Source organism: Anoplopoma fimbria, chromosome 19 (assembly GCF_027596085.1).
Source record: "Anoplopoma fimbria isolate UVic2021 breed Golden Eagle Sablefish chromosome 19, Afim_UVic_2022, whole genome shotgun sequence".
Classification (NCBI taxonomy): domain Eukaryota; kingdom Metazoa; phylum Chordata; class Actinopteri; order Perciformes; family Anoplopomatidae; genus Anoplopoma; species Anoplopoma fimbria.
The window spans coordinates 28,908,172-28,921,581 of NC_072467.1; the positions used below are offsets into that span (position 1 = coordinate 28,908,172).

Sequence of the window (13,410 nt, forward strand, 5' to 3'; positions counted from 1 at the left end):
CAGGATCTACACTGACACACTACAGTCTATCATACAGGATCTACACTGACACACTACAGTCTATCATACAGGATCTACACTGACACACTACAGTCTATCATACAGGATCTACACTGACACACTACAGTCTATCATACAGGATCTATACTGACACACTACAGTCTATCATACAGGATCTACACTGACACACTACAGTCTATCATACAGGATCTATACTGACACACTACAGTCTATCATACAGGATCTATACTGACACACTACAGTCTATCATACAGGATCTATACTGACACACTACAGTCTATCATACAGGATCTACACTGACACACTACAGTCTATCATACAGGATCTACACTGACACACTACAGTCTATCATACAGGATCTACACTGACACACTACAGTCTATCATACAGGATCTATACTGACACACTACAGTCTATCATACAGGATCTACACTGACACACTACAGTCTATCATACAGGATCTATACTGACACACTACAGTCTATCATCACAACCTTAACACCAGTATACAGACCTGTAGACGTCTTAACTTAAGGTCAGTCAAACACCCGCCCTACTCAACGGTTACTTTATCAGTATAAAGTATTACTTTATCAGTATAGAGTATTACTTTATCAGTATAAAGTATTACTTTATCAGTATAGAGTATTACTTTATCAGAATAAAGAGTATTACTTTATCAGAATAAAGAGTATTACTTTATCAGAATAAAGAGTATTACTTTATCAGTATAGAGTACTTTATCAGAATAAAGAGTATTACTTTATCAGTATAGAGTATTACTTTATCAGAATAAAGCACTTTATCAGTATAGAGTAGTATTACTTTATCAGTATAGAGTATTACTTTATCAGTATAGAGTATTACTTTATCAGTATAGAGTATTACTTTATCAGAATAAAGAGTATTACTTTATCAGTATAAAGTACTTTATCAGTATAGAGTATTACTTTATCAGAATAAAGAGTATTACTTTATCAGTATAGAGTATTACTTTATCAGAATAAAGTACTTTATCAGTATAGAGTACTTTATCAGTATAGAGTATTACTTTATCAGTATAGAGTATTACTTTATCAGAATAAAGTACTTTATCAGTATAGAGTACTTTATCAGTATAGAGTATTACTTTATCAGTATAGAGTATTACTTTATCAGAATAAAGTACTTTATCAGTATAGAGTACTTTATCAGAATAAAGAGTATTACTTTATCAGTATAAAGTACTTTATCAGTATAGAGTACTTTATCAGAATAAATCAGAGTATTTATCAGTATTTTATCAGTATAAAGTACTTTATCAGTATAGAGTATATAGAGTATTACTTTATCAGAATAGAGTATTACTTTATCAGTATAGAGTATTACTTTATCAGTATAGAGTATTACTTTATCAGTATAGAGTATTACTTTATCAGTATAGAGTATTACTTTATCAGTATAGAGTAGAACTAGTATTAGTATAGAGTAGTACTAGTAGTAATAATAATAATAATAATCAATCCTTTATTAGTCCCACAATGGGGACATTATTTCTCTGCATTAACCATCCCGGAGGAGCAGTGGGCTGCAATGAAGCGCCCGGGGAGCAACTGGGGGTTATGTGTCTGGCTCAAGGACACCTCGGCATGTTGCTGGTAGAGGGGTTCGAACCATAGACATCATATAGATACCTATATGATATATCTATATCATATAGGTATCTATATGATATATCTATATCATATAGATACCTATATATATCATATCATATAGATACCTATATGATATATCTATATCATATAGGTATCTATATGATATAGATATATCATATAGATATATATGATATATCTATATCATATAGATACCTATATGATATATCTATATCATATAGATACCTATATGATATATCTATATCATACCTATATGATGTCTATGGTTTGAACCAACAACCTTGTGGTTACGGGACAAGCGCTCTACCTCATGTGCCACAGCCGGCCATAACAAAGCGAGGTCCGAAGGACGCGTTCAAACTTCTTTCTTTGATATTATATATTATATTATATATTATATATTATACATAATATATATTATATATTATATATATATTATGTATAATATATATATAATATATAATAATATATATTATATATATTATTATATTATATATTATTATTACTAGTATTAGTATAGAGTTAGTATAGAGTATTACCTTATCAGTATAGAGTATATATTATATATAATATATATATTATATATAATATATATATTATATATATATTATATATTATATATATATATATATATATATATATATTTATTATTATTATATATATATTATATATATATAATATATAATAATAAACGGTTTAAAAACGTTGTCACGGTTTCCAGACGGACATGCGGACGGTGAGGAAACAACCGAAAACAAAGACAACCGGAAGTAGTATTTTGATTGACAGGTCGAGCCACCCACTCACGCTCAGTGACGCAGGTCTAGTGGGCGGGGCCAGAGCCGCTGGTGTCCGGCTCAGTGACGCGGCGCAGCTGTCACTCACAGCCCTTTAACCAGCGCCATGAGCGACGACGAGGCCCGGACCCGGACCCGGACCCGGACCGGGTTCGAGGGGCTGTGTCGGGCTCTGAACATGGACGAGGAGGCGAGCAGAGAGGCGTGGACGAGCTACGAGCAGGCGAGCACGAGCTTCACCCTGGAGGTAAGACACGGGCACGAGCTTCAGGGGTAAGACACGGGCACGAGCTTCAGGGGTCTGTAAGACACGGGCACGAGCTTCAGGGATCTACCCCTGTAGTCTGGTTCTCACAGGGATCTACCCCTGTAGTCTGGTTCCTTCAGGGATCTACCCCTGTAGTCTGGTTCCTACAGGGATCTACCCCTGTAGTCTGGTTCCACTCTACCCCTGTAGTCTGGTTCCTCACAGGGATCTACCCCTGTAGTCTGGTTCTCTTCAGGGATCTACCCCTGTAGTCTGGTTCCTACAGGGATCTACAGGGATCTACCCCCCCTGTAGTCTGGTTCCTACAGGGATCTACCCCTGTAGTCTGGTTCCTATCTAGGGATCTACCCCTGTAGTCTGGTTCCTTCAGGGATCTACCCCTGTAGTCTGGTTCCTCACAGGGATCTACCCCTGTAGTCTGGTTCCTACAGGGATCTACCCCTGTAGTCTGGTTCTCACAGGGATCTACCCCTGTAGTCTGGTTCCTCACAGGGATCTACCCCTGTAGTCTGGTTCCTTCAGGGATCTACCCCTGTAGTCTGGTTCCTACAGGGATCTACCCCTGTAGTCTGGTTCCTACAGGGATCTACCCCTGTAGTCTGTCTACCCCTGTAGTCTGGTACTCACAGGGATCTACCCCTGTAGTCTGGTTCCTTCAGGGATCTACCCCTGTAGTCTGGTTCCTACAGGGATCTACCCCTGTAGTCTGGTTCCTACAGGGATCTACCCCTGTAGTCTGGTTCCTACAGGGATCTACCCCTGTAGTCTGGTTCCTACAGGGATCTACCCCTGTAGTCTGGTACTCACAGGGATCTACCCCTGTAGTCTGGTTCCTACAGGGATCTACCCCTGTAGTCTGGTTCCTACCCCCCCTGTAGTCTGGTTCCTACAGGGATCTACCCCTGTAGTCTGGTTCCTACAGGGATCTACCCCTGTAGTCTGGTACCGGTGCGACACCGTCTCCGTCGGTCACCAGACCACATTTATAATAAACATGTTTATAATAACATGTTTTAATAAACATGTTTATAATAACATGTTTATTGAAACATGAACATCTGTAGAGAAGAAGTGAACAGAATGAGAGTCAGTGAGGACGTTACATGATGATGAAAATGACAAAGATAATAGTGATTATTATTATTATTATTATTATTATTATCATTATTATTATGATAATGAGCCACTAGAGGGAAGGATTTCCAGCATGGGTCAGTGTAACTGAAACCAGCAGACTGATGATTAATGACTCTGACTGAAAGTACTGAAGTACAGTCTTTATGTACTTTTCTTTCTATTTTATGGCATCTTCTACTTCTTTCAGATACAGTGAGACATTATAACAGGAAGAGAGAGACACATGTAAACTCTCGTATGATATAACAAACTGTATTTGTATATAAAGTATATGTACATATATACACAACATAATATACTGACTCACTTAAACACACATTGATATGCTTGTATATTCTGTACAAAGGGAGCTCCAAGTATCAAATACATCACTGTTTGGTTTCTCTTTCTCTCTCAAGTCTTTTTAAGGACAAACTCTTTCTGGTACCAGATTGTGAATTGAAATGATGGTTTTCTGTCACATGTGATCATAAAAGGACAGATACTTACATACAAACCTATCTCTCAGGTCATCGAGGAAGTATTATTTTATATTCTACAAAGTATTTCTGAATGTACAGGTGTTTGATAGTAACCTCACCTGTCTGACCCCCCCCCTCCAGGGCAGTGACCTCCACTGGTTGGCCTGCTCTCTGTACGTGGCCTGCAGGTCTTCGGTGCCGACAGTGGGTAAAGGAACCGCAGAGGGGAACTACGTCTCCCTGACCAGAATCCTGCGCTGCTCAGAGATGAGGTAGACCCACAATGCACCTGTGCTCTGACCTGGAGCTAGAGTTCTTTAATAAGTCAGACATGTCTCCTCTCAGCCTGATAGAGTTCTTTAATAAGTCAGACATGTCTCCTCTCAGCCTGATAGAGTTCTTTAATAAGTCAGACATGTCTCCTCTCAGCCTGATAGAGTTCTTTAATAAGATGAAGAAGTGGCAGGACATGGCCGACCTTCCTCAGGACTTCCGTCAGAGCACCAACAAGCTGGAGAGAAACTTCACCGTGTCGGCGGTCATCTTTAAGAAGTACGTCCCCATCTTCAAAGCCATCTTCAAGGCGCCGTCGGAGGAGCCGCCCCGGGTTCACCGCAGCCGCAAACAGAGGTGACCTTTGACCTCTCCTGATCAGCCCGTTGTGGTGCTTCTCTGTTTGATGGTGTTGTTTCATGAGGCTGAAGACGTGTCCTCTGCTCTTCTGTCTCCAGACGGCATCCCTGCTCTGTGACCGAGGTCTTCAACTTCTGCTGGGTTCTGTTCGTCCACGCTAAAGGTAACCAGCTCCTCTGCTGCTGGTTCACACACCGGCACCAGTACACTACTGGTTCTCACTGGTCACACATAACCTGTCAATGAATAGAGAGGACCTCCAGCAGATTGTGGTTCTGTAACACTGAAACATGTCCACTGCCCTAGAACTCAACAGAAGAAGAGGATGAAGGTCTGGTGTTCGTCTCTTAGTTTGTTAACATGCTGGTGTCTGGTGACAACTAACTGGAGCAGATCTGAAGTGCCTTGCTCAAGGGAGGGGGATAGTTTCATGTCTTTAACTATCCTGATCTGCTGGTGTTTTGGGTTTTCTTCAGGTAACTTCCCGATGATCAGCGATGACCTGGTGAACTCGTACCACCTGCTGCTGTGTGCTCTGGACCTGGTCTTCACCAACGCTCTGCTGTGCAACGCCAGGAAAGACCTGCTCAACCCAAACTTCAGAGGTGCCTCTCTCCGCTCCATCACCACACACACACCACCCATCTATCAAAGCCTCACAGAGCTGTGAGACGTGATGCTGTGGAGGAAGCCTGCTTATCAGCTCCGTACTGCACTAAATCAAACAGAATAAATCAGCCTGTCTTCCTGTTGACACCTGGTGTTTCCTCTGCTCCACCCGCCTCCACCTCCCTCTCCCAACATGGTGTTTATTGTGCTGAGAGGAAACGGCTCTGCCTCCTCATCAAGCTGCATCCACTCAGGAAACAAGCACTTCTGTCTACACGTTGGTTTGAAACTCTAAATCACACGGAGAACTTAAAGGAAGTGATGTTTGTTTGAGGTTCTCCTCTATAAAAAGTGTTTGACTCCAGTCGATGGAGTGAAGCAATAAACCAAACACGCATTCTGAACCCTGATTGGACGACTAATGCAAAACAATCTTAAAGAGTATTATAATGTTCTCCTCACTAAATGATTCAACCTTTCTCTGATATTACGGGAACGTTTGATCTGTCTGCTGTACTTTTCTTTAATAATGACAATACTGTCTGTCTGTCTGTCTGTCTGTCTGTCTGTCTGTCTGTCTTCCAGGTCTACCAGAGGACTTCAGCAGTAAAGACTTCCGGCCGTCCTCAGGGCCGCACTGCTTCATAGAGCAGCTGTGTGAGCTGCATGACGGCCTGGTGCTGGAGGCCAAAGGGGTCAAAGAGCACTTCTGGAAGCCCTTCATCAAGAAACTCTTCCACAAGAGGGTGAGACATGCTGTTATAATCTAGTCTGTTCAATAGAAAGCCTTCTACTAGAGGGTGAGACAGGCCTCTATAAATAAGCTCTTCTACTAGAGGGTGAGACATGCTGCCATGAATAAACTCTTCTCCTAGAGGGTGAGACAGGCTCTATTCATAAACTCTTCTAGAGGGTGAGACAGGCTCTATTCATAAACTCTTCTAGAGGGTGAGACAGGCTCTATTCATAAACTCTTCTAGAGGGTGAGACAGGCTCTATTCATAAACTCTTCTAGAGGGTGAGACAGGCTCTATTCATAAACTCTTCTAGAGGGTGAGACAGGCTCTATTCATAAACTCTTCTAGAGGGTGAGACAGGCTCTATTCATAAACTCTTCTAGAGGGTGAGACAGGCTCTATTCATAAACTCTTCTAGAGGGTGAGACAGGCTCTATTCATAAACTCTTCTAGAGGGTGAGACAGGCTCTATTCATAAACTCTTCTAGAGGGTGAGACAGGCTCTATTCATAAACTCTTCTAGAGAGTGAGACAGGCTCTATTCATAAACTCTTCTAGAGGGTGAGACAGGCTCTATTCATAAACTCTTCTAGAGTGAGACAGGCTCTATTCATGAACTATTCTAGAGAGTGAGACAGGCTCTATTCATGAACTCTTCTAGAGGGTGAGACAGGCTCTATTCATGAACTCTTCTAGAGGGTAAGACAGGCTCTATTCATAAACTCTTCTAGAGGGTGAGACAGGCTCTATTCATAAACTCTTCTAGAGAGTGAGACAGGCTCTATTCATGAACTCTTCTAGAGAGTGAGACAGGCTCTATTCATAAACTCTTCTAGAGAGTGAGACAGGCTCTATTCATGAACTCTTCTTCTACAGATCATCAGGGGGAAGGAGGACAGTCTGACCGGTTTTCTGGATCCCATGAACTTTGGAGACAGTTTGTGAGTGTCGACTGTTATTGAACATCTTCTCTGAGTTTATTGATCATAAACTGATCAGTAGGGAGAGAGACTCTACTCTACTCTACTCTACTCTACTCTACTTTACTCTACTCTACTCTACTCTACTCTACTCTACTCTACTCTACTCTACTCTACTCTACTCTACTCTACTCTACTTTACTCTACTCTACTTTACTCTACTTTACTCTACTCTACTCTACTCTACTCTACTCTACTTTACTCTACTCTACTCTACTCTACTTTACTCTACTCTACTCTACTCTACTCTACTTTACTCTACTCTACTTTACTCTACTCTACTTTACTCTACTTTACTCTACTCTACTCTACTCTACTTTACTCTACTCTACTCTACTCTACTCTAGTTTACTCTACTCTACTTTACTCTACTCTACTCTACTCTACTTTACTCTACTCTACTCTACTCTACTCTACTCTACTCTACTCTACTCTACTCTACTCTACTTTACTCTACTTTACTCTACTCTACTCTACTCTACTTTACTCTACTCTACTCTACTCTACTCTAGTTTACTCTACTCTACTCTACTTTACTCTACTCTACTCTACTCTACTCTACTCTACTTTACTCTACTCTACTCTACTCTACTTTACTCTACTCTACTCTACTCTAGTTTACTCTACTCTACTCTACTTTACTCTACTCTACTCTACTCTACTCTACTCTACTCTACTTTACTCTACTTTTATAATCATACTCTACTCTTTTATAATCATACTCTACTCTTTTATAATCATACTCTACTCTTTTATAATCATACTCTACTGTAGTCTGTCTCTGACTCGGGTCTATGAGGAACACGTTCTGTCCTCTGGTTCTCTGGATGAGCGGATCTTTACGGGTGAGGGGGCGAGTGAGGACATCGGGACCCCGGGACGGAGCCTGCGTGGCGGGGGGGAGAACCAGGACAGCGCCCCCTTCAGGCTGCAGACAGGCGTCACGGTGAGACGGTGGTTCCTGTAGACATCACTGTAGTTTAATCATGTGATGAATGAATGAGTCTCTCCTCCATCAGACCTCCTCTCTGAAAGTGTCCACTCCTCTGACGGGGAGGAGGTACGTCCAGGAGAACAGCTGGTCGTCTCCCGTCTCCTCCGCCATGAGGAGCGTCGGACGCCTCCACACGCTGCTGTCAGGAACCAAACAGGGACCGAGCACCAAGCTGACGGAGACCCTCAGGTACGATGGAGGAACCTTTAAGGTGTAGTTCACAAGTACCGTGTCACTGAACCACGACTGAGTGTAGTGACACAAACCGTCTCCATGCAGAACCTGTGCCAGAGACCCCAGTGATGTCATCAGCAAGCGCCTGAAGGACATGTTGGAGCTCCTGGTTCATCATTACGAAGGCAGCGAGGCTGAGAGCAGAGCGATGGGGAGAGGTACAGGAACCCACCAAGTCTCCTTCTGTAACGCCTTCACTCCTCACTGCTCACTCCTCACTGCTCACTGCTCACTCCTCACTGCTCACTGCTCACTGCTCACTCCTCACTGCTCACTGCTCACTCCTCACTCCTCACTCCTCACTCTCACTCACTGCTCACTCACTGCTCACTGCTCACTCCTCACTCCTCACTCCTCACTGCTCACTCCTCACTCCTCACTGCTCACTCCTCACTGCTCACTCCTCACTGCTCACTCACTGCTCACTGCTCACTCTCACTCTCACTCACACTCACTCTCACTCTCACTGCTCACTGCTCACTCCTGCTCACTCCTCACTGCTCACCTCACTCACTCCTCACTGCTCACTGCTCACTCCTCACTGCTCACTCCTCACTGCTCACTCCTCACTGCTCACTCCTCACTCCTCACTCCTCACTCCTCACTCCTCACTGCTCACTCCTCACTGCTCACTGCTCACTCCTCACTCCTCACTCCTCACTGCTCACTCCTCACTGCTCACTCCTCAGTCCTCACTGCTCACTCCTCACTGCTCACTGCTCACTCCTCAGTCCTCACTGCTCACTCCTCACTCCTCATTCCTCAAGTGTTTTCTTTCTAAACCTCCTCCTCGTAGACATGGCAGTGAAGTACTTCCACCTGGCGGAGGCGCTCTACTACAGGATCCTGGAGTCCATCATCGAGAGGGAGAAGATGATCCTGGGAGACGCCGACCTGTCTGTGAGTATTTATGTCCTTCTGGGAAAAACTGCAGATTATTATAGCTCTACTCTACTCTACTCTACTCTACTCTACTCTACTCTACTCTACTTTCACTGCTCACTCTACTCTACTCTACTCTACTCTACTTTCACTCTACTCTACTCTACTCTACTCTACTCTTTTCTCTACTCTACTCTACTCTACTCTACTCTACTCTACTCTACTCTACTCTACTCTACTTTACTCTACTCTACTCTACTCTAGTTTACTCTACTCTACTCTACTCTACTCTAGTTTACTCTACTCTACTTTACTCTACTCTACTCTACTCTAGTTTACTCTACTCTACTCTACTCTACTCTACTCTACTCTACTCTACTTTACTCTACTCTACTCTACTCTACTCTACTCTAGTTTACTCTACTCTACTCTACTCTACTCTACTCTACTCTACTCTAGTTTACTCTACTCTACTCTACTCTACTCTAGTTTACTCTACTCTACTCTACTCTACTCTACTCTACTCTACTCTACTCTAGTTTACTCTACTCTACTCTACTCTACTCTACTTTACTCTACTCTACTCTACTCTACTCTACTCTACTCTAGTTTACTCTACTCTACTCTACTTTACTCTACTCTACTCTACTCTACTCTACTCTAGTTTACTCTACTCTACTCTAGTTTACTCTACTCTACTCTACTCTACTCTACTTTTTACTTTACTTTACTTTACTTTACTTTACTTTACTGTACTTTACTCTACTCTAGTTTACTCCTCTGGTTGTATAGAAGTCTATGAGAAAATGACTCTACTTCTCTCTTGATTTATTCCCTCAGTAAACATTGTAAACATGAGTTTATGGTCTCAATCTCTAGTTTCAAGTCTTCTTCAATACAGCATGATGTTCATTTAGTAAATGATGCTCCATTTAGAGTCAAACAGACCATAAAGCAGGGGATGCTTTAGGGCGGGGCTACACACTGATTGACAGGTCCACACCAGAGACGTATACGGCGTCTCTACGTCACTCCTCCTCACTCCATATATGGTCACTTCCTGTTCACTGGTTGACAAAAAAGACACAACATAATCTGACCTAATCCAAAATGGCGACGGCCAAAATGCCAAACTCAACTCAAAGTGTGTGTGTGTGTGTGTGTGTGTGTGTGTGTGTGTGTGTGTGTGTGTGTGTGTGTGTGTGTGTGTGTGTGTGTGTGTGTGTGTGTGTGTGTGTGTGTGTGTGTGTGTGTGTGTGTCAGTGTATTCTGGAGCAGGACGTCTTCCATCGCTCTCTGCTCGTCTGCTGTCTGGAGATCGTCGTCTTCTCCTACAGACCTCCAGGAGATTTCCCCAACTTGATCACCATCTTCCATCTCCCAGCTTATCACTTCTACAAGGTATCAATACACCTGATCAGTTCATTCTCTCAGTGTGAGAGGTAATACCTGAGAAGGAGGTCAGCTGACTGAGGACTGAGTCTCTCTTGATTGTGCAGGTGATCGAGGTGCTGGTGCGGTCGGAGCAGGGTCTGTTTCGGGAGGTGGTGAAGCACCTGAACCAGGTGGAGGAGCAGGTTCTGGAGAGTCTGGCCTGGACCAGCGACTCCCCGCTGTGGGAGAACCTCCGCGGGGCCAAAGACCAGGTCCCCGCCTGCAAACAGGTCCATAAAACACAACACACTCAGTTCATCATGGTTATTAGGGGTTAAAGGGGCGGCTGTGGTGTAGTGGAGAGCAAGGTAGTTCTCCAATCAGAGGGTCGGTGGTTCGATACCCGGCTTCGGCAGTCGATGTGTCCTTGGGCAAGACACTTAACCCCAAGTTGCTCCCGAAGGCCATCGGTGTGGACTGGATGTTGCATGAATGTTAGTTAGAGTCTGATGGTGGCACCTTGATGGTAGCCTGTCATCAGTGTGTGAATGGGTGAATGATATGTAATATACTACTGACTGTAAGTCGCTTTGGATAAAAGCGTCTGCTAAATGACTGTAATGTAATGTAATGTAATGTATTAGTGAACACGTTCATCCTGAAGGTAGATATTTATCAACTCAGTCTGTTTAGGAAGCTCCACTCCACTCAGTTAGTCACTTGATGTGGTCGGGTTTGGTCTGGTTGTGGTCTGGTTGTGGTCTTGATGTGGTCTGAATGTGGTCTGGATGTTCTTTGGTTGTGGTCTGGATGTAATCTGGTTGTGGTCTGGATGTTCTCTGGTTGTGGTCTGGATGTAATCTGGTTGTGGCCTGGTTATAATGTGGTCTTGGTCTGGTCGTGGTCCAGGTGATGCCTCCTCAGTATCTGGAGCAGAGCGATGAGAGCAGCAGTGTTCCTCAGACTCCCACCAACCAGGGACCAGAACTCAGAGGTGAGTAATGAATCGTCTTTGAGTCTTTACTTCATCATATGAATCGTCTTTGAGTCTTTACTTCATCATATGAATCGTCTTTGTGTCTTTACTTCATCATATGAATCGTCTTTGTGTCTTGAATCTGTCCGTCTGTCCTCAGGCGTGTCCCCGTCTCCCACCACGCTGTTGGACCGGTACAGCTCTCCTCCCACCGGCCCGTTCCGCCGCCGTCTGTTCGTGGACCCGGTGGACGGCGAGCCTCGCGTCTCCTCCTCCGGCACAGCACCGACCGCCGTGACCAAGACCGGCCTGGTCGCCGCCATCCCGGCCGGGCAGACGGTGGTCTCCATGGCGACCGCCACCGTCACCGCCAACAACGGGCAGACGGTCACCATCCCGGTGCAGGGTGAGGAACCGACACGCTTACACCGAGTAAAGAACCACGATGACGAGTAACTAACCTCTGACCTCTGACCTCTGCAGGCATAGCCAATGAGAGCGGAGGCATCACCTTCTTCCCCGTCCAGGTGAGCGTGACCGGACAGGGCGGAGCCACGCTGCAGCCGCTGTCAGCGCAGACGCTGACCGGCACCCTCACCGTCCAATCAGCCGTCACCAAACCGGCTAAACCGGCAGCTGCCAGTCCGCTGAGGAAAGGCTCGCTGTCGCTGTTCTTCAGGAAGGTACCACGCTCCCTTTGTTTCATCCTGCTGTCGTCATGGAGACGACACCTCACTGGTTCTACCACTGGGATACGACAGGTTCAGGTTCAGGCTCAGATTCAGATTCAGGTTCAGGTTCAGATTCAGATTCAGATTCAGATTCAGATTCAGGTTCAGATTCAGGTTCAGGTTCAGGTCCAGGTTCAGATCCAGGTTCAACAATAAATGTTGTTTTCCATCGTTGTGATTATCTTCAGTGAAAGTGAGAGGAGTTGTTCCCCTCGCTGATCTTCATCTAACTGTCCATCACTCAACACACTCACCTGTCTCCTCCTCAGGTGTATCACCTGGCCAGCGTGCGTCTCAGAGACCTTTGTTCCAAACTGGACATCTCTTCAGATCTGAGGAGGAAGATCTGGACGTGTTTTGAATATTCTCTGGTTCACTGCAGCGACCTGATGATGGACCGCCACCTGGACCAGCTGCTCATGTGTGCTGTGTACGTCATGGCCAAGGTCTGTGTACTGTGTACTGTGTACTGTGTGTACTATGTACTGTGTGTACTATGTACTGTGTGTACTGCGTACTGTGTGTACTGCGTACTGTGTGTACTGTGTGTGTGTACTGTGTACTGTGTACTGTGTACTGCGTACTGCGTGTACTGTGTACTGCGTACTGCGTACTGTGTACTGTGTACTGTGTACTGCGTACTGTGTACTGTGTGTACTATGTACTGGGTGTACTGCGTACTGTGTGTTTCTCTCTGTTGAAGTAAATCTAAGCGTCTGTTGTTTTTGTCAGGTGACCAAAGAAGACAGATCCTTCCAGAACATCATGAAGTGTTACAGAATGCAGCCTCAGGCCAGCAGCAATGTAAGATCCTTAAACACAGCAAGTAAACATGATGAAACACAGGAAGTAAACATGATGAAACACAGGAAGTAAACATGATAAAACACAGGAAGTAAACATGATGAAACACAGGAAGTAAAC

At 44.2% G+C, this 13,410-nt stretch overlaps 2 protein-coding genes across 2 annotated transcripts in view; both read left to right on the forward strand.

The window, feature by feature from the left end:
* Positions 1-13,410, forward strand: part of mphosph6 (M-phase phosphoprotein 6) — a 97,376-nt gene that overhangs the window by 66,726 nt on the left and 17,240 nt on the right. The window lies entirely within an intron of this gene.
* Positions 2,520-13,410, forward strand: part of rbl2 (retinoblastoma-like 2 (p130)) — a 15,281-nt gene continuing 4,390 nt past the window's right edge. Inside the window, 18 exon segments of the mRNA XM_054619166.1 lie at positions 2,520-2,717; positions 4,478-4,608; positions 4,766-4,966; positions 5,068-5,132; positions 5,446-5,574; positions 6,164-6,324; positions 7,192-7,256; positions 8,070-8,241; positions 8,315-8,478; positions 8,569-8,681; positions 9,320-9,423; positions 10,669-10,806; positions 10,905-11,069; positions 11,689-11,773; positions 11,916-12,161; positions 12,239-12,438; positions 12,756-12,932; positions 13,219-13,290. Of these exon segments, the coding sequence (XP_054475141.1) occupies positions 2,577-2,717; positions 4,478-4,608; positions 4,766-4,966; positions 5,068-5,132; positions 5,446-5,574; positions 6,164-6,324; positions 7,192-7,256; positions 8,070-8,241; positions 8,315-8,478; positions 8,569-8,681; positions 9,320-9,423; positions 10,669-10,806; positions 10,905-11,069; positions 11,689-11,773; positions 11,916-12,161; positions 12,239-12,438; positions 12,756-12,932; positions 13,219-13,290 (2,529 nt within the window). The 5' untranslated portion in view covers positions 2,520-2,576.